The following is a 27,656-nucleotide window of genomic DNA, read 5'->3' as shown; positions in this document are numbered from 1 at the left end:
GCCAGGGTGCCAGAGCTCTTGGCAGCTTCCAGGCCTTCCCTGCCTGCCTGGATGATGGCACAGCCAAAGACCAATCTGTCCCATTTTTGTCGTGTGTGCTACATAGGTTTACAGATAATAGATTCGACACGCCATAAAGAATCCACTGCATGAACTGTCCTGAGACATTTTGCCATAATGAGGAAGATACAGAGTATCCATTTGGGATTCCTTTTGCTGGGATCATCCAGCAGAACTTCCTTAAAATATGAAGTGCCAACTGAAACTCTGCGTTCAGGAAATAATTCTGCACTTGAAATGATGGGCCAGATTACCATGGAGGGGGTAGGGAGGTCAAGTCGGGAGCAAGCTCCCTGTTAGTTCAGAAAAAGCACAAGGCTTGAACATATTCCTTTTGTTTGCAGAGAGAGGGTCCCTGCATATGAATGTATGTCACTTCTGGCAAGCGTAATGAGCCATGTTACGAGCTGGACTGATTATCTTAAATTGTTAGTGTAGCTATTAGCACACTCAGGAAGGGGGTTTCACGAGCCTATAATTCCATGTTGTTTTCTCCGTGACAATGTCTCCGGCAATCGGAGTCGACTTTTCACCAATCAGCACTCTTTACTCCTGTAGTATAAATTGCTGTGATTGTTTGAAATTTGGCATTCTTGCATTTGTCCTGATGAAGGCAAGACCGAAAGCTTCGGCAACATGTCTCTCTTTTCAGCAATGATATAGCAAAGTACATCAAGGCTTCTCACATATGCGTTGTCAGCTAAAGTTTGACACCAAACCACGTAAGGAGATATCAGGGCCAGTGGCAAAACCTTGGTCAAAGAGGTGGGTTTTAAGAAGCATCTGAACACAGGTCAGAGGTAGAGAGGTCTAGGCAGGGAATTCCAGGGCTAAGGGGCCCAAAAGCTGATAGTGTTCTTTGAACGTCCACTGGGGTGAAAAAGGGTAACTACTGGATAAATACTTTGAATATTACTTGTCCCAAATAATCAACCATGACATTTTTTTATTTTCCAGGCTACCTTAAATTAATTGCCATTTAAGGCCTCTTTAAAGAAACTCTGTTAATTCTCCATTTGGTAGCCTCTTTAAAGAAACTCTGTTAATTCTCCATTTGGTAAACAGTTTGATGGTATCAGTAAGGCAGGTCCTCTTAAGCGCACCCAATTACTGCAGGTCATAAGAGTTTGTCCATTAAGACTTGTCTTTTTATGTTTCATCAGTCTCCTCTGAGGCCCTGTTGAGCTTAATCGAAACATAGACACAACAATGGTTTGAAGTGGATTTACTTAACTGGTGTCAAGCAAGGACATCGCACTGGAGTATGTCTGTTTAAAGCATATATGTTTCCAAACCAGGTCCCATGAGAGGATCAAAGTGGTCTTTAGGTTTTCATCTGCCTTCAGATTTCTGTATTGAGGATTTTCACATTATTTCTTACCGTCTGAAAAAAAGCTTCTTCGATGATAGTATTGTTTTCCTTTGGGTAACTGAGACTGTCTTTTGGATGTTAGTAAATAGGATGGACAGGAGTGTATCAGTACATGTAGAGGTGTGTATAAATATCACTATGTTATTACATTACTATTATTTCCAACAATTCTAACAAGGAATGTAGATATAATTAGGTTAAATGATATCCTTAAAAGCTCTTTTCTTTTATTACTGCAGGGAATAGTGTGAGTGAAGAAGATTTCTGTAATGCATTCATTTAAAAGTCCTTTACAATAAAGCTGTGGCTTGTGGAAGAACACCGATAGGAAGTAACAGTGCAGTGTAAGAAGTCATGGGGCCTACAACTCTGTTTGACAATCAGTTTGAACAACTTGGTGGTCATAAAACATGAGATAGGGTCACATCCAGCAGGAAGATGACCTTCAAGAAAAAGGTACAAAGGAAATGTATTTTTTTCTCCTCACCGTCCAAGGGCCCAAACACTCCTTTCAAGTGAAGCAGCATTTCACTTGCACTTTCCTCAATTTAGTCTACTGCGTTCATTGCTCCCAATGCGGTTTCCTCTACATTGGAGAGACCAAATGCAGACTGGGTGACCGCTTTGCAGAACACCTTCGGTCTGTCCGCAAGCATGACCCAGACCTCCCTGCCGCTTGCCATTTCAACACTCCACCCTGCTCTCATGCCCACATGTCCGTCCTTGGCTTGCTGCATTGTTCCAGTGAAGCTCAACACAAACTGGAGGAACAGCACCTCATCTTCCGATTAGGCACTTTACAGCCTTCCGGGCTGAATATTGAGTTCAACAATTTTAGATCATGAACTCTCTCCTCCATCCCCACCCCCTTTCCGATTCCCCTCCCCTTTTTTTCCAGTAATTTATATAGATTTTTCTTTTCCCACCTATTTCCATTATTTTTAAATGTATTTCCATCCATTGTTTTATCTCTACATTTTAGCCTTTTTTGATTCCTTCACCCCACCCCACCCCCACTAGGGCTATCTGTACCTTGCTCGTCCTGCTTTCTACCCTTAATTAGCACATTCCTTAGATAATATCACCACCTTCAATACCTCTTTGTCCTTTTGTCTGTGACATCATTTGGTTATCTCCACCTATCACTGGCCCTCTAGCCAGCTCTACTTGTCCCACCCCATCTTAAACCAGCTTATATTTCACCTCTCTTCTATTTTTACTTAGTTCTGTTGAAGAGTCATACGGACTTGAAACGTTAACTGTGTTCCTCTCCGCAGATGCTGCCAGACCTGCTGAGTTTTTCCAGGTACTTTTGCTTTTGTCTTTTTTTAAACTTAGCTAGAAAGAAAGAGACCTCTTGCTACCTTTGAGACCCTGGACTGAATTTTACTCTGATCAGGTGGGCGCGCGCCTGACCCGATCGGGCACGAAATCGCGTGAGCTCCCCAATGTCATCTCGCACTTGCACGATTATTTCAGTCGGCAGGTGCGCGTGGGTGCCAGGGGTACAGCCACCATCAATTTAAAGGCCACTTAAGGCCATTAAAAAGGTAATTGGCCAAGGTTTCACGTTGCCTGTGAGATTTCGCACTCATTGCACATTTCACAAAACCTCATTCAAACGTGGGATAAAAAGGGTCAGCAGCATTGCCATTGTGAGTAGTGAGGAGTTTTGGAGATAGTTTGCTGCTGGTTGCATATTGGTACTTAGCAGCTTCATTTCTGTTCAGGGCTTCATTTTTTCGCATTTCCAGGCTGTATGTGAGGGCTGATTGGTGTCTCCAAGGCTCCCAGAGAATTTTAACCATGTGGACCCTTCCAGGTATCAGACAGCCTTCTGTTCCCCTGGTAATGGGGATTGTGGTCTCCGCTGGAGGCACCTCCTCTGGGGAGGAAGAGAGGGGCAGACGGGAGAGGAGGCCAGGTGCCCCTAAGCAGCTTCCAGGGGAGTGACCTGTGGGAGGAGAGGCGCAGGCACAGGGGGCGCAGGTCCAGCAGGTAGTCGAAGGGGGAAGGGGATGCAGAAGACGCCACTATCCTGCTGCCAGGGTTTACAGGTGGCGATGCAGCTACCTCAATATGTCCAGGAGGGTCCGCCTCTCCAGGGAGACTGTGGCTTCCATTTGTCAGATGATTGGGCCTGAGATCAGCTCCGTCTGTGTGGGTGGACACCCTATGCCAGTGGCTCTGAAGGTCACAGCGGCCCTCAACTTCAATGCCTCTGGCTCCTTCCAGGGGTCAGTGGGGTATTTGTGTGGAGTCTCCCAATCAGCTGTCTACAGTTGCGTTAAGCTGGTGTCAGGCGGGTAATGACATTTATTCATTTCCATATGGACGAGGCCAGCCAGGCGGAGCGAGCCAGAGGTTTTGCAGTGATTGCTGGGTTCCCTCGCATCCAGGGTGTAATCAACTGTACACATGTGGCCATCAAGGCGCTAGCGGGTGAGCCAGGTGCCTTCGTCAACAGGAAGGGCTTCCACTCCATGAACGTGCAGATAATGTGTGACCACAAGATGCATGTTCTGCAAGTCTGTGCAAGGTACCCTGGCAGCTCCCATGCCGCTTGCATCCTGAGACACTCCCAGATACCGAGGCTCTTCACTGCTCCAGCTCGGCTGGATGGAAGGCTGTTGGGGAACAAGGGCTATCCGTTGAAAAGGTAGCTTATGACGCCTCTCCACCACCCAAGAACAGAGGCAGAGCAGTGTTATAATAGAAGTCATGCCTCCACAAGGGCAGTGATAGAGAGGGCCATAAGTCTTTTGAAGATGTGCTTCCGATGCCTGGACCATTCAGGGGGAGCACTACAATAACCCCCAGAGCGGGTGTCGCTGATAGTGGTTGCACTCTGCGCTCTCCACAATCTGGCTCTGGCAAGGGGAGGACCCACTGGAGGAAGAGGATCTTGAGGCAGCTGCACAGGCCACAAAGGATGAATCCAGTAATGAGTCAGAAGAGGAGCACGGTGAGGAGAATGCTGAGAACGTGGAGGCAGTCCTCAGTAACCTTCAGGGAGGCAGGGACACCAGGGATGCCTTGATCCAATGCTCCTTCAGCTAGGCTGCCAAAGATCCACTCCCACCTCATGCCAGGGCTGCCGCCTCTATCCTGGATGTCTGAAATGCCTGTCATGTGAGCCCAAAGTTCACTCAGTGCCTGTGCAATAAGGTTTAGAGCCACTCATGTCCAACATTACATAATGACGTACCCTGCACCAAAAATAAAAGGTGCAGCATACTCAGGCCATCATAACAAAATAATTTGATGTTATTGTCACATTCAAATCACATTGACATGGCCATTACTGGTGTTGATGTCCACACCAGCAGACATATAAACCAAACATACTGAACAGAAGGTCTCTCATGGCCAGTCGCTCTTGTGCTCATGGTGCCTTAAACTTACATTTGCGAGTGCTGCGTCTTGGTGACCCCACCGCCTCCCCTCACAATCCCTCCCCTCACACCCCCTCGCTGGCAGTGGCATTGGAGGCAGCCTGCTGGCTCTGGTGTCTTGGTGACCTTGATGACCTTGGCAATTGTCCTCTAGCCAGTGAAGTCTGTGCTGGCCCTGCCTGGGAGGGAGCGGCCAGTGCCATGGCTGGCATCTCCCCAGTTATTGCAGCCTCATCAGATACCATGGTCACTGGCAGAGGGGCGGAGGAGCTGCTGCCGTCATCTGGAACGCCCTGAAACGAGCCCACAAAGACGACAGGCAGCTTGTATGCCAACGTGAGGTCGCTCTGGATTTCCCTGCATGTCATTGATGGATGTGCACCTTGATGGGTGCTTCATCCATCTCCCATACTGGCACTGATCACCTGAGATCATTGCCTGTGTGAGGGCTTGCAGGTCCAAGCGCAACCCCAGGAATCTCTGATTCTTTTTCCTGGAGCTGCCTCTCCATGAGAGTCACTGGTCTCTCAATGGAGGAGACAGTGCGCTCGGCCATGAGGGTTAACACAGTGCTTATGCTCCACATGGACTCCTCCACAACAGAGACCATGGCACACATACCCTCATGGATCTCTGCCAGATCCTCTGGCACTTCCCACTGAACATCCAGCATCTGCCACCTAATGGATGACTCCAGAGGATCATCATCTGCCTTCGAACTATCATCGTCCTGGTCTCCAGCAGTCCTCTCTACCTCCACCTGCACCTCAAGCGAGTGTGAATTGCCCTCACCAATGTGCACTGACAATGTAGCCATTGATCTAACGCCCACCAAGATGCTGGTATCTGCCCTGGTGCCTGGTTCAGAGTGCGGGTGTGACACAGCCCGGCAGTCCTCTGGCGTCAGGGGTGGCCCTTCGGGGTCTTGAGAATGAGTGTGTGCTGGCGAATCTAAGGGAGAACAAGGACATGTCATTAGTTAAAGTCATCTCAGTCACTGTGCCGGGCACCCTGGTGAGACAATGAAGATCTGCATCATGGTGCCATCGTCTTTCAATGATCAATGGGGACTCCAGGTTTGAGGCTCCCATCAATGAAGAGACTACACTAGAATGGTGGCACAAGCCGAAACTCTCGCCTCTGTTCACTACGCTCTTACCTTTGTCTGGCACCCCCGCCTCTCCAGGCCAGCTCTCCAGCTCCAAGGCGTCCTGTTTGAACCTGGGCAGCAGCAGCAGGTTGGGCAGGCCTCCAAATGTCCGAGACCTCTCCAATTGATTATGGCTTGTCTTCTCCTGAAAGGACGGAGGAGCAGTGATTAGTCCGCTCTCTACCTGCAGCGCCAATGCAGCCTGGCCAACCCCAGCTGAGGAACACCTTGCAGGGCACATCTGAGTTGTGGCCCTTGAGCCGCAAGGCACTCAGTCCAAGCTGCCAGGGCTCACCCCCTTGGCCAGCTCCAATGTCATTGACAGTTGGCACTCAGACTCTATCACCCCTGATCTCCACAGGGAGATGGCCAGCCCTTAACACTTCACCACACTGATCCATACCAACATGATACTCACATTTCCTGAATGCAGCAGGTCATTGATCCTCTTGCGGCACTGCACCCAGGTGCGCTGCACAATGTCGTGGCTGCTGACCTGCGCTGCCACCTCCCCCAAGCTCTTTATTGCTAAGTGCGGTGGCATCCTCCCTCCATCTCTTGTACAAGGGTGTCCCTCCTGGAAGCCAACTCCTCCTGGGAGGTACTCATCCGAAATGCGGGGGTGGGGGGGGTGGTCTAAGTGCCCACCTGAGCTGCCCTCCCGCCTGGCGTGCAAAAGCCATAGGTACCGTCTCCGCAACGCAGACTGTATGCTTCTTCACCAGCAGCCTTCAAGGGGCTGCCTGCGCCACATTTAAACTGACTGTCGGGTCGCCATTGGACCCGGCGGCCGACAGGCCCCTGCCCCCACCTTCCAGGCTGTTGGGAAGCCGTGCTTCCTCAATTGGCCGTGGGCCTCAATTGGCCAGCCCAACGTCAAATCCTGGTGGTGGTTTGGTCACGGTCAGGGGCCTGTCTCTTGGCCGCTCTGAGGCCCGCCAATCGCGCCTGTCTGCTGAGCTGAAAATTCAGCCCCCAGTATTGTGAACAGATTTAGTAAAGTCATCTTCAAGGTCCTTCACTAAAATCCATGCACATCAGTGTCAAATATGAGATTAATGTGCACTACTCTGTATGGTGTTTAAAATTAGTATTCCGCCAATGGTCAATAAAGTGACCTGGTGAGCAGATTACAGTCTCTAGCTTGACAAATCTGTTTAAAGGACTTATCCAACAAGGTGCTACAAACAGAACAGTTCAAAAACCAATGAATTAAAGCGAATATACTGGGACGTATATAGAGCTCAGTAGGTGACTTCCATTTTGGGGGCATAGTGGTATTATGATAATGTCACTAGACTCTAAGCCAGAGGCTAACACCTTGGGAACACAGGTTCAAATCCCACCATGGTAGTGGATGGAATTAAAATTCAATTAATAAAAACTAGAATTGAAATCCAGGCCTGAATTTTTGCTCCTGTGTTGGGAATGTTCCCAACTCCACAAACCTGACTCAGGAGACAGTGACCCGGATGGTCTGATTTTCGTTCGGGGGGTCGGGGGTGTGGGGTGGTGGTGTTAACAGGAGTCAGACTGGCCAACCCCAGGAACCCAGGTAACCACTGTGGCTCCTGTCTGAAAGGCCAATCTTGGTGCTTTAGCACTTTATCCCAGTTGTAAAAAAAACAAGAAAGCAAAAAACAGCCCTCTAGCCCTCAACCACCACCCCCAAAACAGTCCCCATGCCCCTTCCATGCCAACCCATGCCACCACATGGCCCTACTAACCCCCCCCCCCCAATGGCCCTTCATGCTCCCTATGCCAACCTATGCACCTCTACCCAACCCTCATGGCCCCTCAAATCCCCAATGCCAGCCTATGGCCCCTGCCCACCCCCATGGCCTCTCATAACCCCTATGCCAAATTAATCCCCCATCCACCACCCTTTGCCCTTACACTCCCCATTTCAACTCACCCTATATCCACCATGGGCAGACTTCAGGGTCCATGAAATAAAGTTCTAAGTGTCTATTGATGACTTCACTATTTAAAAGGAGAAACACTCTCATTGATAAAAAAAAACATTCACCACATTTAAGTTCCTTCAACTACATAATCCCTTATAAAAACAAGCATTTCTGTTCATAACCCCACATCAAAGACTTTATAACTACTTTGAGCTGTCAATCACGTTATGATCCCAGCTGATATCACTACTGGACAAGGCAGATAAGATTATAAGAAATAGGAGCAGAAGTAGGCCATTCGGTTCATCGAGTCTGCTCCGCCATTCAATGAGATCATGGCTGATCTGATAATCCTCAACTCCACTTTCCTGCATTTTCCCCATAACCCTTGATTCCCTTACTGATTAAAAATATGTCTATCTCCACCTTGAATATACTTAATTACCCAGCTTCTACGGCCCTCTGTGGTAAAGAATTCCACAGATTAACTACCCTCTGAAAGAAGAAATTCCTCCTCATCTTTGTCTTAAGTGGGCGACCCCTTACTCTGAGTTATGTCCTCTGGTCCTAGGCTCTCCCAAAAGGGGAAACAACCTCTCAGCATCTACCCTGTCAAGCCCCCTAAGAATCTTATACGTTTGAATAAAGTCTCATTCTTCTAAACTCCAATGAGCACAGGCCCAACCTACTCAACCTCTCCTCATAAGAAAATTCCTCCATACCCGGGATCAACCTAGTGAGCCTTCTCTGGGCTGCCTCCACTGCCAGTACATCTTTCCTTAGATAAGGAGACCAAAACTCGTAGTGCCTTATATAGTTTTATACGCCATTCCCTTTGAAATAAAGGCCAACATTCCATTTGCCTTCCCTATTACCTGTTGAACTTGTATCATGCAAACCCCTACAGTCTTTCTCCATTTATTTATTTTTTCATGGGATATGGGTGTCACCAGCATTTATTGCCCTTGCTCAGAGGCATTTTTAACAGCCAACCACATTGCTGTGGGTCTGGAGTCTGGGTCTGTAGGCCAGACCAGGTAAGGACAGCAGATTTCCTTCCCTAAGGGACATTAGTGAACTTGATGGGCTTTTATGACAATCAACAATGGTTTCATGGCTTAGACTTTTAATTCCAGATATTTGTTGAATTCAAATTCTACCATCTGCTATGGTTGGGTTTGAACCCAGGTCCCCAGAGCATTACCCTGGGTCTCTGGAGTACCTGTCCAGCGACAATGCCACTATGCCACCACCTCCCTGATAATATTCAGCTCCTCTATTCTTAATGCCAAAGTGCATAACCTCACATTTTCCCACAATATATTTCATCTGCCACTTTTTTGACCACTCACTTAACCTGTCCCTCTCCCTCTGTAGACTCCTTGTGTCATCCTTGCCACTTGCCTTCCCACCTATTTTTGTATAATCCACAAATTTGGTGATAGTACATTCACTTCCCTAATCTAAGTCATTAATGTATGATCTCAGGGCGGAAACTGGCTTGATAGATCCTAACTTTTATTTTTTTGTTTTGATACATGGAGAGTGGCTACTGAACAGAGTCACATGAGTCAGCTGATGAACTTTTAACAAAAGAATAAAACAGTTATTAAACAAGATCACAATATTCTTTCACCCACAACTATACCTTTACAGATTATTACAGGTTTGTAAGGATAACACAAGTTACAAAAGCTACCTTATACTCTAATGTTCACAGTAAGTACACAGTCCATGAAACCAATAGGCAATCTATGGTCAGACATGACTCTCTGAAACCAAGTGATAAATACCAACCCAAACAGATGCTATGAATCTCTCCTCAACTCTCCTCCAGATGCTTGTCACACTGCGAGCTAACCAGTCTCACAGAACTCCGACTTTCAGAAAAGTGTTTCCAATCTTCACTCTCCAAGAACTTGCTTTAGAATCTTCTCCCAAACTGATGTTTTCTCTCAGATGCTTTCTGCAAGGGTCCACCTCCAGGGTTTCGAGTTCTCCTTCCGATATTCCTCTCCCTGGATCGCCATGTGCATTCAAGCTTTCTTCTATGCACTCTCTCTTACTGACTCAGCCATGCCAACAGAACAGCACTGCTTCACATGCCCATAGTAAAGAATTACAGAGCTTCAACTGTCCCCTTGGATCTCCTGACTTCCTGCCCACCTATATTGCTTTAAATCTGCATCCTGCAGCTTTCTCCCTTTAGGCTTGAAGCTTGGAGCCTTCCTCTATACTCCTTAATTTCACTTCCACAGAACAGGACCTTTTCCAGGTTCCTGTCCTGCTCTTTGATTAGATTGCCCTCTTGGGACCTTACCTGTTCCACTCTCCTGAATTTGGGGACTTTCTTCTTTATTTTCTGGAACCTGCTTCTGCAGTTCCTTCTCTTGTGTCCAGCTCCTCCTGGCAGTTGGCTTCAGCATTAATTTGGGACGTGTTATCTGTCCCTCTGCTGTCCAGCCTCTCTGGAATCCTGGCTTCAACAGAACTGAAACTGCTTTTCTAGTTTTTTTCTGTGGGTCCCTCACTCTGGACCTCTGTTGCTCAGCAACAGCACATTTTCTTTTAACCTTGTTTGTTTTTACTTCCCTAAACCACTACTCTCCTTGATAACACAGCTCTCCACTTCAAGGGTCATAAAATTCATTAGAATACCGGCACACAAACAAAGCCTTAGACCTGCTGTTTCCACTCTAAACTGAAACTAGATTCCAGGTTTCACTTTTTAAACTCAGAAATAGAAAAATATAAATTAACTTAAACTTAAATATATACCTTATTCCTAACAAACCCAAATATGGATATAACTTACTTAAGCTCTCTCTATTGCCTAACAATCAAACTGTGAACCAACAGGCACCCCACTGTGATAATTATAGGTTGCGGAGTCAGTCATGCAGCACAAATCTTATAATGATATCCCTCAGGCATCGTCAACAGAGAGCTTCAAATAGTAGCACTGATTTTTTTTAAAAAAACTATAGACTTTTTAAAAATTCAAAGGCCAGGAGATGTAAATGCCTTGACAGTCTATCTGCTTTTTATGCACATTCCTGTCTATTTTTAACAAGCTCAAAGGGCATTTGACCTCTCCCAAAGGTGTCTCTACATCTATCGGAAAGGGTGCCTTACCTCTCTAAAAGGGTACCATACCTCTCCAAACAACTCTCATAAGTTTAGATCTTCTCTTGAAAAGTTTAAAGCCTGCAACATGTGTTTTGGATGTCTCACTAACAAAAATTAAATCTGTTTGAAGGCAGCTGCACTTTTACATGTGCAGCTGCCTTTGTGAACCACGGCTGTGCAAACTACAATTTGCCCTCATTCTGACCCCTGCCACCCAATGCCACACCCCCCTCCCCCCGCCAATTGGTGAAAATGGTGTTTGTTGGATTCGGGGGCGGGACTTCAGGAATCCGTGCTCCAGTGCCATTTTGGCTAAGCCTGAGACCTTCTCCATTGTTGCAAAAATTCAGGCCTTAGTCTCAGTTATGGAAGCCAAGAAACTATCAGTGATTGTCATAAAGAAGCATCTAGTTCAGTAATATCCTTTGAGGAAGGCAATCTACTGCCCTTACCTGGTCTGGCCTACATGTTACTCCATACCACATTAATGTGTTTGACTCTTAATTGCCCTCTTAAGTGGCCTAGTAAGCCACCCAGTTCAAGGACAATTAAGGATGGGCAACAAATGCTGGCCTTGCCAGCAACTCTCACATCCCTTGAAATAATAAAGAAAAAAAAAAACATTTAGTGCAGGCTGGTGGACTTCAGGTGGAAGGTCAGCCATGAATGGCAGTGCACACTTGGGGGCCGAATGGTCTACCCCTGCTTCTATTTCCTATGTTCTTATCTCCAGAGCTCCTTCTTAACTTCATTCACAGGGTGCGACTGTCACTCTCCAGGTCAGCATCCATTGCTCCTCCTTAATTTCCCTTGAGAAGGTGGCGGTGAACCACCTTCTTAAACACACCTGGCTTGCGGGGTCCTTTCAGAATCAATCGTATAGCTGTGGGTCTGGAGTTACATGTAGGCCGGACTGGATAAGGACGGCTGGTTTCCTTGCGTAATAGATTATGGGCAAACCAGATATTTTAAATTAAAATGACGATCCAGCAGTTTCACGGACACTATTGCTTACACTAGATGCTGGTTCGGTTGTCAAGCACATGAAGAAACTGATGGTATCACTCTCAGTGCATGCAACATTCACAACTGAGTTTTACACAGGCAAAGGGCCTAAAGCCTATTCCAGACATGCTCCCTGAATGCCTATGGAGAAACCTTTACTAAATAGCAGGCGATATTTTCAGCATGGAATGAACGTGCGCACGTCAACTGTCACGTTGATCCTTTAAGGCCTCCGTTTTACACCTGTAAAACAGGCACAATTTCTGGGCAGTGACGTCTGAGCTCTCCTCAAACCAATCATTAACTCCTCATCACTCCAGTGAGTTTTCTGTTTAATCCCTATCTTGGTCCAATGTGTTGTGCGTAACATCTGCTCATAATTCCTTGCAGTCCTCATAACTAGCGACGAGTATAATGGCAATCTATTCACAGTTGGTCTGTCTCATTCAATAGCCAATGTAGTTTTCAATGAAGGTGGGGGTGCTCAGTTCCATCATTCCACTGATTGATGTGCATTGTTTCTGCCCCACTGCTCCCTAAGATTTTGAGGCAGGGACTCCAGGATGTGACCTCTCCATGTTCTGGGTTTCTGAGGCATTCAATGTCCTTGACCTCGCTGGTCGCTAATTAATGCTTTGTATGACTGAAGTTTTGCGCGGAATTGACGGTGTTTTTTTTAACATTTATCGGGACTCATGATTGTGATTCAACTGTGCACATTTTAAGAATCCAATGTCTGAATAAGATTTTGTTTTTGGTTGGGCTGGTGGGGGGGGGTGTGGGCAGAGAGACATGAGCCAGTGCAATTATATTTTATCCTGCTAAAATTGTGGGAAATGGCCATTTGATTTAGTTAATTAATGCAGAATGTTCATTTTATACATTTTTAAATAAGTAAAATCATTACATTATCTATTGATATTTTAATTGTTAAAAGAATTTGAACATTCCAGATCCACCACTTAAATCATTAATGAATGCAAATGACTATTCTGTTCATAAGCCAACAATAGAAAGAGAGAAAGAGAGAGAGAGAGAGAGGGACAGAGCTAAATCTCACACTTCTAGCTTTCTAATAGAGAACAAACCTATCACTGTAACTCAGTGTGAAGTTTGCCTTTGAGTCCATTGGAGCTGTTATACTTAATGATTAAACCTTGCTTGAGGCTGTGATGTTTTGGTACTGTTAAAACATCATTTATCTTTGTTTTTCCCCCGTGAATTCTTGGGACATTTTCTTTATTTTCATTGAAATAGTTAATTCAATAGCTAGTTAAATCACTTGAGAGGCCTATCCCTTCTGTCCACTGTGGGGGAGATTCTGACATGAACACTGCCCGTCAGCAAAGACATACTTCTGGAGACCCAATGTGGATTCCGGCCATCCAGGGGAACAGTGGACATGATTTTTGTTGCATGACAAATCCAAGGGGAGGGTGTCTGGAACAATGCAAAGAGCTCCACATGGCCTTTATTGATCTGTCAAAAGCCTTTGGCTCCATCAACTGTGAAGCCCTTTGGAAAGCCCTCCAGAGACATTGCTACTATGCTGTTACTCCTGCATGACGATATGACAGCAACTGTCCTTTCTCAATGAACTGGAGACTGAGACCTTTTGTATCCGGATGAGTGTCAAGGAAGACTGTATGACTGCACCAACTCTCCTCGTTATTTACCTCAGCCTGGTCATGGAAGGGGTCATGATTGACATTCAACTCAACAGGAAGCTTTTCAACTTCAACAGACTGAGAGCCAAGACAAGTTGACCCTCCAGCATGTTGTTGTCATCCCACCAGTAACTTTTTCTCTAAATTAGACAAGAAATCCCAGGTATTTATCAAGAAAATAAAGTTACAAGGTTCCAAAGTTAGGGTTCCATGGTGGCACAGTGGTTAGCGCTGCTCCCTCACAACTCCAGTGACCCAGATTCGATTCTGACCTCGGGTCTCTGTGTAGTGTTTGCATGTTCTCCCTGTGGCTGTGTGGGTTTCCTCCAGGTGCTCCCATTTCCTCCCGCCATCCAAAGGCGTGTTGGTGAGATGCATTGGCTACAGTAATTTGTCCCTTAGTCTGTGTGTGTCGGAATGTGTGCCCTGTGATGGACTGGCATCCTGTCCTGAGTGCACCGTGCCCATTGCCTGTCAGGGTGGACCCTTACTCCCTGCAACCCTGAATTGGATGAAGTGGCTCTGGGAAAGTGAGTGATTCCAAGGTTTTAAACAAACAGAAGAACTTTTACTATACAAGAGTCAACAAAACAAACAGTCAGTGCTAGCTCTCTTAAACTGTAACAAACATAAGTAACATGAGGTAAACATGAATTAACATGCAACCTCCAAGCTACATACCATCCTGACTTGGAACTATATTGCCGCCCCTTCGTTGTTGCTCAGTCAAAATCCTGGCACTCCCTTCTTGACAGCACTGACCTACAAGGCATGGACTACAGTGTTCAAGAAGGCACTTCGCCACCATCTTCTCAAGGATAATTAGGGATGAACAATAAATGCTGACCTAGCCAGTGATGCCCATACCTCTTAAAAAAGCAGTGAAACAAATGTTTAAATACAACTGCAGCAGAAGATGATAGGTAACAACTCTAGACCATTCTCCACTCAAGAAATGTTTACTCCTCTGTGTCAACTGGTAGTCCACAGCATCCTGGTATTATACTGGACTATTTTTTAATGGTGTATTTTTTAAATTGACCACTGCAATAAGAGCAGAGTTCATGTTATTTTTCTGCTGTGGAAATGAATTGACATCATCTTATGTTGTGCATTTTCTGTAGGCCTGAGCTAACGGTAAACAGCTACTGAGAATGAAATACCTTTTTAACAAAACATTCTCACATCAATGTGACAACTAAATATAAGTATTCAGGTACAGTCAGACATCAACCTAAGAAGAAGCCAAAATACAGGTCTTGAGGCAACTTAAAACTGAAGGTCATGATCTGACCAGTAGTCACAGTGATTCATACCAACATTAGATCATAAGATGGCATTCAACAGCGTCCTTTAAGTTCAGCAGGTACTGTGATACAAACTGAATAACATTTACTGCTACTACGTCACCTCTGACTATGGCATGGCGCCTCACTGACTCAACACACTCAAAACCAGCTCCGCTGGGCATGTCATTCATATGCCTGACACCAGACTATAAAAGCAACTGCTCTACTTGAACTTGGTCATGGTGGGAGATTCTCAGGAGGACAGTGGAAATCCTTAGCGATGTCCTAAAAGCATCACTGAAGAGGTCAATCATCCCTGCGGACTCCTCGGTGTCCCTGACTTGTGACCAACCGAAATGGAGAAGATTCGATTATGAATGGACTGAACACATCGAGAGACTTCACTGGGAACATGCAGCAGTGAAGTCGAGGCATGAAGCATTGGAGAGAACACACAAACCTCCAAACAACTCATCTACCTGACCCACCAAGCATCACCTACCCAACATGTGGCAGAGCCTGTAGATCATGAACTGGACTTAACAACCACTTCAAAACCCATCAAACCGCAGTGGAAGCAAGTCATCTTTGATCCTGGGGGAACATCTAAGAAGAAGCAGCTAAGGAACACTGACATGCGCTTATCATGAAATCATTAGGAGCACCGATAGTGCAAGTAACCCAGAGGCATTGATTCATACTGTCGGCACTGTGTATGGTCAGTAGTCTGTGAGAGTAAATGGTCCAATGGGATGAATGATGCATGATACTAGGCCAATGGGTTGACTGATATACAGTGGAATTACCCCATGAGAACAATGATGTATATGGAAAATAGCCCAAAGGTGCCAGTGGTATGTATTGGAATTAGACCACTGGAGTAAATTAATTGCTGCCACTAGTTCATTAGGGTGACTGATGCATGTCATGATGGATCAGGCACATAATCATTATTGACCAATAACAATAACAACAACTTCTTCCATCCCATTTAATTACCAGAATACGTGAAGTAAAAATTGGTTGAAATAGAAGCAGATTTCAGTTTTCACAAGCCAGCATAAAGCTGCCTGAATCCGATCACTAATGACTTGGCTTGGTTCAGCGCATTCCTGGTGAAGGCCCTGGCTCACAAAGACTTCAATGCTTTATTGCAGAGTGAGTTACACCATCCAATCAACTGATAATGAATATGTCAGTCGACCTATTCTAACACGCTAGATATCATTATTGCAAGATAATGATGCAATTTATTACGAAACATCATATAATGATCTGCTCAATGGCTTTGTAATAAAGGACTAGAGTACATTCAGCAAGAAATATTTTAAAACTATCAGTACCAGGGGTATTTATTTAAAGTGACAAAACATTTTAATTCTAGCTGTCTACTTCTACAAGTAGATTTGAAAAGCTGATTTATTCTGCACATGCAGTTATGGTTGTCCCTGAAGAATTGCAAACACATACAGCAAATGAATCAAAAAGAACAATTGAGAAAGAAAATGCAAATGCTTTCATTTATCCAGCACCTTATGAAATCTTTAAACACCTCAAAGTGCTTGGCAAAGTTAACTGTCTTTGAAGCGGACTGACTGATATTTACAAAAATGAGGTAGCCATTCTAAGAAAGCAAAATCACACTTTATGTGTGGTGCTGGTTGACTGGGTACTTGACAAAGGCACTCGGACAGTCCAATGTTCCTTTAGGTAGCACCAACACAACTATTGGAAGATAGGCCATATCTCATTCCAATATCTCATTGGGTTGATGTAAAAAGGTTTAGCCATGATAATAATGGAGCAGGATCAATGGCCATATCCCCTATTCCAACTCCTATTTCTTAAGTCCTTGCCTCAGCCCTATTATGTTTCAGTGCTTCCTGAGTGCTGTACAGGAATGTCAGCCTGGATGATGAGCTCAAACTCTGGTGCAGAGCTCGAATTAACAGTCTGCTGGTGCTGAGGCAACATCAGCACTTCAACCAACATCGCTAAAACAGATTGGCTTGGATTTTGTGGTAGTAATTAGGCTAAACCATGTCGCTCCTTTTGCTATCATTACTCCACTGAAACTGTCAGGAAATTCTGGAGTCCACAAATGTGCAGTCAAACATGGAGATCCAGAATAAAAGCAAAAAACTGTGGATGCTGGAAATCCAAAACGAAAACAAAAACAAAAATACCTGTAAAAACTCAGCAGGTCTGGCAGCATCTACGGAGAGGAACACAGTTAACGTTTCGAGTCCGAATGACCCTTCAACAGATGAACAGCTGTTGAAGGGTCATTCGGACTCGAAATGTTAACTATGCTCCTCTCCGTAGATGCTGCCAGACCTGCTGAGTTTTTACAGGTATTTTTGTTTTTGTTATGGAGATCCAGAAGCTTTTTTTAGTGGTTCTATGTTTTGCCATGGGGCATGTGGTTGATGTTACTCAGACTACAAATCACTGAAATGACGAGAACTTGCCCTTTTATATGACTAGCCTTCATGTAAAGTGTTGAAAAAGTAACACTTTGTTGAATGAGGTGTCACTGGGTCTTTAACAGTATACAAACTTCATAATTACTTCTGAACAGTGTCTCTGAACATGAAAAAACTCGTTTAATGTTTGCGGAATATAAAATTTCTCATTATGATAAATAAAGGTTCCACATAATTTTAAAATGAGGACTTTTACAAAGGTCTTTTTTAACGATATTTCAGCTTTTATCTCAGCCCTGTGTGCATGTTTCAAACATTTTCTTTTTCACCTTATATAAAATTTTACTTAAAATTGAAAAAATTCTGTTTTTTTTTAACTTTCTGGGTTACTGTCTGTAAGAATACTTCTATGTGATTGGCTGGTTACCCTGCTTGATGACATCACTGTTGCTAGACACCTGGGGATTCCAGGTTCAGATTCAGAGTACCGGATTCAAAGTGACATTGGGAAAGCAAAGATCCACACCATAGAGATTGCTCGATCTTGGTGGGCAGCTTTCTTTTTGGTCAGTGGCTAGTGTTGCTGATTTGCCACTGACCTCAAAATGCAGGTCAAAAATTGGTAATTTATTTCATTGCCACTTGCTGCTCCATTCCCCCACATTGCATTAGTGACTCATTTCAAAAGTACTTCATTGACTGTAAAGCACTTTGAGGCACTCTTGGGCTATTAAAGATTTAATAGTGCTGTATGTGATATATGGAAGCAAAAAATGACATGGGCTTATTTTCATTAATTTAAACCTATGTGTAATCCGGTGAAATATGAACATGCCAGAAAGGCACAGTAAAAGCACAGCAGTGCAGTTAATCACACCACCAACTATGTCAGCCTGGCTTCTTCCATAGGTTGCGTTCCCACTCCAATGAAGAGTTTGTGGGGTTAGAGTTTCACAGCAGGAAATCAGCTCGTAATGTAGGCTGACACTCTGTCACCACTGAGAGCATCTTTTATTGGAGAGGCTTTCCTTTAGGCTAGACATCAAACCAAGATCCCACCTTCCATTTAAAGAGCTCACAGCAGTTGTGAAAGAGCAGGAGGTTCACCGAGTGGTCATATTTGCCCCTAAACCGCTACCACCAAGCAGATTCATTGCGTCTTCCATTTCTGTCAGTAAACATTCTGAGATTCATCCTGCAAAACTGATATAAAGTTCCATTGCAATATTATGCCTCATGCTCAGTGCCACTCAACCATGCAGTTCTGTTTACTGCCCTATAGGAAAGATGTGATCGCGCTTGGGAGGGGGCAGAGGAGATTAATGAGGATGTTGCCTGTACTGGGGAATTTTAGTTATGATGAAAGATTAGGTAGGCTGGGGTTGTTTCCTTTGAAACAGAGGAGGCTGAGAGGAGACCTAACTGAAGTGTATAAAATTATGAGGGGTCTAGATAGAGTGGATAGGGAGGCCTTCTTCCTCTTGATTGAAGGATATATGTTTAGGGTAAGAGGTAGGAGGTTTAAGGAGGCCTTGTGGTGCAGTGAGTATGATCTATACCTCTGGGCCAGAAGCTCAGGGTTCAAGTCCTGCCCCAGGACTTGATGGCCATGGATGTTGTCTGCATAATGTGGCAAAACAGATTTTCAGCTTGAAGCCCTTCCAATATGCCTGATGGCAGGCATTGAAGAGTTTCCTGGTCAGCCTTACTACAGAGGGCAATGGTAAACTACTGCAGTACTTTGCCAAGCATAGTCATGGACCAATCCAATGGAAGTCCATGGTCGCCACTGCCCTGTCAGGTTCATGGTACCTGAAGGTGATTTACAGGGTAATTTTCTTCATCCAGAGGGTGGTGCTGATCTGGAACTCATTGCCTGAAAGGATAGCTAAGGTTGAGACCCTCATAACATTAGAAGTACTTGGATATGCATTTGAAGTGTTGTAACCTAGAAGGCTACGGAACAAGAGCTAGAAAGTAGGATTAGGCTAGATGGCTACCTGTTGGCTGGTGCAGACTACGGGCCAAATGGCCTCCTTCCTTGCTGAAAATTTCTGATTCTATGGTCACCACTGCTTTCATTTAATTCCAATGAATTCCCTCTCCAACCAGTATCCTGTGTTTCTTTACTAATTGCTCCACAACTTCAACCCACTTTTAGAAACTGCCCCAGCTCTACATCCTAACTCATATCCTCTTCATTTCCTCCTTTCCCTCTTTCCAGAAGAGGCTTTTCTTTCTCCTGCTCCATTATTGGTGGAAGAACTATTAGCTTACAAATGTTTTCCCTAAACCCCTCTACGTTTCTGGACTTCTCAGTAAAAAGTTCTCCTCAGAGCTCATGATACTGACCAAGCATTCAGTCACCAAATCCAAGTCCTCCTTAAAGGATGTCCCCCTGCCCTTTCATTGAGAGGCCATGGAAGCAGTGTTAATAGAGAAAAGCACAAGTGTAGACTGCTATTGTATTGCCATTTGTTGAATGTGACTGATGTAAAATAGCTGAGGCGTTTGTCTACATAACTACAATAAGTGCACTTCAAAAGCATTGTACCTGAAGAAAACAGCGATTAATATTTGATGGTTTCATGTGTAATGCAGCAATCAAAGGGGCAATCATCTACACATTTAATTTGGTCTCAATAATATCTTCACTGCAGCCACAATCACTACACAAAGCACTTGGATGTATTTCAAGAAGGCACTGCATAAATATTAAGTATTTATTATCATTATTAGTGCTACTCCACATCTAATGGCTGTTTGCTGTGTGTTATATATAAAAATAATGTTCAAATACAAACTCTTATGGATCAGCCAGTCTCCAATTTAATACACAAATAACATTTCAGCCTTTAGTGAAAGCAACCAAATGGTACATCGTGACTCAAAGCTCAACCGGAGACAAACAAGGTCACACAATTTCTCACACCCAACCTGAACCCTGTAAAAATGCATAATTAACATACACATAACTCGCAAAGCTATCACAGAGCCTCGCATCCACAAAAATATGAACCTCCACTGAAAATACATTCAGATGGGCTGGCTCGGAAGATACTGTAATTGCATTAACTCAGGCCAAGAGGGAAGGGGGGTGGGGGGGGGGGCGACCAAAATAAATAAGCCAAGCTCCTGCTGCTGATCCAGCGAGCCCTGCAAAAAGTGCACTTGTGTGATATTTGGCAATGACACAATCAGAATTGTGTTGTGATGTCCGTGACGCCGTCTGAGCAATGGCCGTCTGACCAAGGTGATGAAACATGGCAAACATTTATGGACCTGCACAGAAACTTGGGTCAGAACCTTCAAGCTGTGTCCAGAAAGCTCGGCAACTGATACCAATATCAAAAATTTAGTAGTGCTGGTTGATACATTGCTGGTAACCCAAAACAGCATGCAATTGTCCCCCAGTGAAGTGAGGTGGAACGTGATCATAGGTCATTTAAATGAGTCCTAAGAACCATTTGAAACCTAGATAACTCTGTTCCGACTCTGTTCCTCTGTTCCGATACCGTTCAGGGAAAAGAAAATGCAATTCTTAAAGATGCCAGCATTTGCCCCAAAAACATTCATACAAAAAGAGTTGTTGCGTTTCATTTGACTATTCATTATTTTAGAAAACTATGCAATTACCTGTCCTGGATAGCACACAAATCTATATGGAGGTCAGAGAAGTTTCCCTGCAAGCCTTGCTGCACCAAAATGAGATCCACTGCCTGGTTGTCAATCAATATAAGCCGCATGCAGCCTTCAAACGCACCGAAGGGATTTAAACAATCGGCAGTAGTGGCATTTTCAGGACAACCTTTGAAGAAAGAAACACATATTAAACAGTAAGATGACAAGAACTGTTTGGAAATATATTATTATGTTGTTGGGTTGGAATGGTTTCAATAACTCCCAAAGAATGTCAGCTGCAAACGCTCTAACTTTATTGTAACATATTTACGGTTTTGAGCACATTCTCTTATACTAACTTCTCTCCACGCTGCTTTCTCCGAGATTCAGACCACGAGAGTATATGTCACTTCCTGCTGTGATATCACAGACTATTATAGTCCACCCTTTCTGGAGTCTAGTTTAACATAGTCCATACTACAGCAAAGACCCAAAAGCCACTAGACCCAGTGAGCTGTCTTTTTCTGACACCTAGGGAGGGCAGAGCAAAGTTCTGGCTATGAAGATAGTTCTAATTATTCATTCAGTATTACTTGAAGAATAACAATTATTAATATATGATGGTTTCATGTATAATGCAGCAATCTATGGGTAAATCTTGTATACATCTTAAGTTTGTTTTGGGTGGGATTTTACACTTGGCTGCTGGCATGTTGAAATATACGGGTTTCCAGTTAAATCCAGTGGGTGACCTCCCCACTGCCTACTTGCAGGGAGGTGGGAGAGGCGTTGAGCAGCCCACCCTCCCTTGGGCCTATTGAGGCCCTAAAGTAACCAATTAATGGCTACTTAAAAAGGCTCGTACCAACGTTGCTGGTATTTGATCCACGATGCGGTGGGGCCCACGCCATGCGGGAAGCCCAGCAGCTTTAACTGCGCAGTCTGGTGTCGGGCAAGGCGGGGGGTTCTCCTTTGCGGCTGCTTAGCCCTGTCAGAGGCGCCACCTCCCAAGGTCAGCCCACCCTTGAACACTCCCCACTGGCCTCTTGAACCCGCCCACGACCGCCATCCCCCACCCGCCCACCCCACCCCACCTCACCTCCCCCAACCTCCCTCGCTGAGATCCCCGACTCTGTACTTACCCGGGCTCCTCTGAGCGGTGGGGCTGCCTGTTGTCTCAGCAGTGGCCAGTGGTGCTGCTAGGACTACAGGCCTGCCAGCCATCCGATTGGCTAGCAGATTTCTAAGGCGGGACTTCCTACCAGAGAGGGGCAAAAGTGTCACCTTAAAACAATTAAGGTGCTCCCATTAAAATGCAGCAGGGCAGCCTTTGGGATCGTGGGCGGGCTCCCCACCGACCTTTTAACCAAGGGGAGGGGGTGCAGGGACCACAGCATCCCATAAAATCCAGCCTAATTATATCTTCACTGCAGCCATGATCACTTAACAATAGTCACCAGAAAAAGAACTACAGCACTCTTATGTTGCATATTTAGTGTTGCATAAATATCCCAAGGTTTTTTTAAAAAAAGGATAGAGGAGGGGGGGAAGTAGATACCGAGCAAGAGCTGGAAGAATCAAGCATGGAACCAAATTCATCCTTGAGGAGGTTTTTGAAGGTGGGGGCCGGGGGGAAGGGGGAGGTAGATCTAGGAAGATGTAAGTGCTTTTATGACCTCAGATTGACCCAAAACACCTCACAGCCAATGAAGCACTTTCAGTAATAGTCACCGTTTAAATACAGGTAAAATGTTCCAGAGAGCAAGGCCATGACAATTGAAGGTCCTACCAAAGATGGACTCGGTTAATAGGGTCCCGATATGGAAGAGCGGAGTGTGCAAGTGAACTGCCAGTATGGAAGAGGTTGCAGATGTATTACAGGATAAGCCCATGAAAGGATTTATAATGAGGATAAAGACAATTATGTTGTCACGACAATGCCAATAATCACCATGCGCTGGACTGAGTGGGAAAATATGTTCAGTTGACCCCTGATTAACAACAAACATCAACTTCACAAGAAATATTGTTAGAAGTAGTATTGTAGGCTCAGATCAGGATGTACAAATAGAAACAGCTCCTGAGGAAAACTTCATACAACAGAGGACAATGTCATTAATTAATTGGAAACTAAGCCACCACAGGACACGCAACAAGAAGCTATATTAAATTATCAATTCTCTAAAACCTGGTGCTGCATTTTAGTTAAACCTGACAGTTGTTTTTTGTGATATTGTACACAAAAAACATTAGAAATGATTAGGTAACATTCAATGTCTAGATTAAGGATATTTTTAGTTCAGTTGTGTTCAGATGCATTCATATTACGGAAATTAAGATAAATGAGATGGAGTTTGACAAATTGAAAAACTAATGCACAGAGTGTTTATTTGAAGTCAGCTCGACTAAACATTAAAGCTAAAATCACTGATACTATGTACTGCACTCCCAGCTCAAAGTGGGTGCAGGTCATATTAATCAGTGCTACAAAGCTGTAGACCCTGTCTCTGAATCAGGCTCTCTTTGAGTGCAACTGCTCACTGAAAACTAGGATAAAAACAAAAAGCTAAAAGCTACTGCGGATGCTGGAAATCCAAAACAAAAACAGAATTACCTGGAAAAACTCAGCAGGTCTGGCAGCATCGGTGGAGAAGAAAACAGTTGATGTTTCGAGTCCTCACGACCCTTCGGCAGAACTGAAGTATAGTTAGGAGAGAGGTGAAATATAAGCTGGTCTAAGGTGGGGGGCGGGGGGAGAGAGAAGTTGAGGGTGGGGTGGTTGTAGGGATAAGCAAGCAGTGATAGGAGCAGAGAATCAAAAGATGTCACAGACAAAAGGATCAAAGAGGTGTTGAAGGTGGTGATATTATCTAAGAAAAGTGCTAATTAAGAATGGATGGCAGGATACTCAAGGTACAGCTCTAGTGGGGGTGGGGTGGACAGACTAACAAAGTATTAGTTGTAGATTTAAAAATAATGGAAATAGGTGGGAAAAGAAGAATCTATATAAATTTTTGAAAAAAAGGGGGGAGGGGGAAGAAATGGGCCCCTCCCCCCTTTTTTTCAATAATCTCCTGCCATCCATTCTTAATTAGCACTTTTCTTAGATAATATCACCACCTTCAACACCTCTTTGATCCTTTTGTCTGTGGCATCTTCTGATTATCTGCTCCTATCACTGCTTGCTTATCCCTACAACCACCCCACCCTCAACTTCTCTCTCCCCCCGCCCCCCACCTTAGACCAGCTTATATTTCACCTCTCTCCTAACTATACTTCAGTTCTGCCGAAGGGTCATGAGGACTCGAAACGTCAACTGTTTTCTTCTCCACCGATGCTGCCAGACCTGCTGAGTTTTCACTGAAAACTAGGGATTGCTGAATACACCCTATTATCACAAATGACATCCTACACAACGTTCACTCTTCATCCTTCTTGACCTGTCCACAGCCTTTGACATTGTTGATCACACTATCCTCCTCCAATGCCTCTCCACTCATGTCCAACTGGGTGGGACTGTTCTCACCCGGACAATATCTAGAATATCACTTGCAATGACCTCTCTTCCTGCTGCTGTACCATTATCACTGATCACCTGGAGGACCTATCCTTGGCTTCCTCCAAGGTCTTATAGGCATGCTTCCCTTCAGCAACACCATCTGAAAGCACAATGTCATTTTATATATGTACCTTGATGACACCCAGCTCTACCTCCCTGCTTCAAACTCCATTCCCTAGCTACTGACTCCATCCTTCTCCCTGGCAACACTCTGAGACTGAAGCAGTCTGTTTGCAATCTTGATGTCACATTTGACCTCAAGATGAACTTCCAACCAGGCAGTCACGCCATGACTAAGACTGCCTATAGCATCTGCAACATCACCCAACTTTGCCCCTTTCAGCTCATTCATGCTTTTGTTACCTCCAAACCTGACTATTCCAATGCACACATGGCTGGTTCTACCCTCACTTTCTCACATTCAATCCTCTGTAAAGTTGAGGTCATCCAAACTTGCTGGCCCTGTCTTAATGCACAACTCTAAGCTGAACCTTAATTAATTCACTTATTACTCCTGTGCTCATTAACTTACAATGGCTCCCAGTTAAGCAAGGTCTTGATTTTAAAACTCTCTTCCTTGTTTTCAAATCCATCCCTGGTCTCACTCCTCCCTATATCTAATCTCCTCCAACCCCAAAACCCTCCATGATTTCTGCATTCATCTTTTTATGATTTCTTGAGCATCCCTGATTTTTAATCACATCACTGGCCATGTCTTCAGTTACCTAGGTGCTAAGATGTGGAGTTCCCTCCCTACACCACTCGGCCTCTCTATTTTGCTTTCCTCCTTTACGACACTCCTTAAAACCTACCTCTTTGACCAATATCTCATTTTTTTAAATTCACTGGTGCGATGTGAGCAACATTGACTAGGCCAGCATTTATTGCCCATCCCTAATTGCCCTTGATAAGGTGGTGGGGAGCTGCCTTCTTGAACTGCTGCAGTCCCTGTGGTGTAGGTACACCCACTGTGCTGTTAGGACGGGAGTCCCCGGATTTTGACCCAATGACAGTGAAGGAACAGCAATATATTTCCAAGTCAGGATAGTGAGTGACTTGGAGGAGAACTTCCAGGTGGTGATGTTCCCACTTATCTGCTGCCCTTGTCCTTCTAGATGGTAGTGGTTGTGGGTTTGGAAAGTGCTGTCTAAGGAGCCTTGGTGAGTTCTCACAGTGCATCTTGTAGATGGTATGCACTGCTGCCACTGTGCATTGGTAGTGGAGGGAGTGAATATTTGTGGATAGGGTGCCAATGAAATGGGCTGCTTAGTCCTGGATGGTATCAAGATTCTTGAGTGTTGTTGGAGCTGCATTCATCCAGGCAAATGCAGGGCATTCCTGACTTGGGCCTGTAGATTGTAGACAGGTTTTAGGGAGTCAGGATTCTTAGCCTCTGACCTGCTCTTGTAGCCACAATATTTATATGGCCAGTCCAGTTCAGTTTCTGGTCAATGGTAACCCCCAGGATGTTGATAGTGGGGGAATTCAGTGATTGTAATGCCATTGCATGTCAAGGGGTGATGGTTAGATTCTCTCTTGTAGGAGATGGTCATTGCCTGTCACTTGTGAGGTGCAAATATTACTTGCCACTTGTCAGCTCAAGCCTGGATATTGCCCAGGCCTTGCTGCATTTGGATATGGACTGCTTCAGTATCTGGGGAGTCACAAATGCTGCTGAACATTGTGTAATCATCAGCGAACACCCCCACTTCTGACTTTCTGATGGAACGAAGGTCATTGATGAAGCAACTGAAGATGGTTGTGCCTACCCTGAGGAATTCCTGAAGTGATGTCCTGGAACTGAGATAATTGGCCTCCAACAACCACAACAATCTTCCTTTGTGCTAGGTGTGACTCCAACCAGTGGGGAGTTTTCGTCCTGATTCCTATTGACTCCAGTTTTGTTTGGGCTTCTTGACGTCACACTCAGTCAAATGCGGCCTTGATGTCAAGAGCAGTCACTCTCACCTCACCTCGGGAGTTCAGCTCTTTTGTCCATGTTTGAACCAAGGCTGTAATGAAGTCAGGGGCTGAGTGACCCTGGCGGAACCCAAACTGGGCATCAGTGAGCAGGTTATTGCGAAGTAAGTGCTGCTTGATAGCACTTTACTGATGATGGAGAGTAAACTGATGAGGTGGTAATTGGCCAAGTTGGATTTGTCCTGCTTTTGGTGTACAGGACATACCTGGGCAATTTTCCACATTGCTGCGTCATTGCCAGTGCTGTGATTGTGGTGGCATAGTGGTGTTGTCACTAGGCTATAATCCAGAGACCCAGGGTAATGCTCTGGCGACCTGGGTTCAAATCCCACCATGGCAGGTGGTGGAATTTGATTTTAATTTAAAAAAAATCTGGAATGAAAAGTCTGCTGATTGCTGTAAAAACCCATCTGGTTCACTAATGTCTTTTAGGGAAGGAAATCTGCTGTCCTTACTTGGTCTGGCCTCCATGTGACTCCAGACACACAGCAATGTGGTTGACTCTTAAAACGCTGCTTGAACAGGGTAATTATGGATGGGCAATAAATGCTGGCCTAGTCAACGACACCCACATCCCATGATTGATTTAAAAAAAATACTATTGCCGGAATATTATCAGGGCCCATCGCCATTGCAGTATCCAGTGCCTTCAGCCGTTTCTTGATATCACGTGGGGTGAATCGAATTGGCTGAAGACTGGCATCTGTGATGCTGGGGACCACCGGAGGAGGCCGAGATGGATCATGCACTTGGCACTTCTGGCTCAAGACTGTTGCAAATGCTTCAGCCTTATTTTTTGCACTGATGTGCTGGGCTCCCCCATCATTGAGGATGGGGATATTTGTGGAGTCTCCTCCTCCAGAGAGTTGTTTAATTGTCTATGGCTAGCTCTGATATTTTACTTTATAATGTTCCTGTGAAGTGCCTTGAGACGTTTTGCTGTGTTAAAGGTGCTATGTAAATATAAGTTATTGGTGATATTGTTTTTGCCCAGCTCTCTATCCTGCTCCTTAACATACCTGACTTTCATGCTATAATTATAACTCTCGGGGCTTCATTTTTTTTCAGTTTAGCTGGGTCTCTCTTCAATTTGAGA

General features: G+C 44.8%; 1 protein-coding gene across 1 annotated transcript in view; it reads right to left on the bottom strand.

The window, feature by feature from the left end:
* The window catches only part of LOC144686837 (contactin-associated protein-like 5), a 1,126,003-nt gene that overhangs the window by 505,904 nt on the left and 592,443 nt on the right, over nt 1-27,656 (bottom strand). The window contains exon 10 of the mRNA XM_078552607.1: nt 21,037-21,208. Within this exon, the coding sequence (XP_078408733.1) occupies nt 21,037-21,208 (172 nt within the window). The remainder of the gene's footprint in view (nt 1-21,036; nt 21,209-27,656) is intronic.

Source organism: Cetorhinus maximus, chromosome 11 (genome assembly GCF_964194155.1).
Source record: "Cetorhinus maximus chromosome 11, sCetMax3.hap1.1, whole genome shotgun sequence".
Taxonomy (NCBI): domain Eukaryota; kingdom Metazoa; phylum Chordata; class Chondrichthyes; order Lamniformes; family Cetorhinidae; genus Cetorhinus; species Cetorhinus maximus.
The sequence above is the reverse complement of the archived record's forward strand: the minus strand, read 5'-3'. Positions and strand labels throughout refer to the sequence as shown.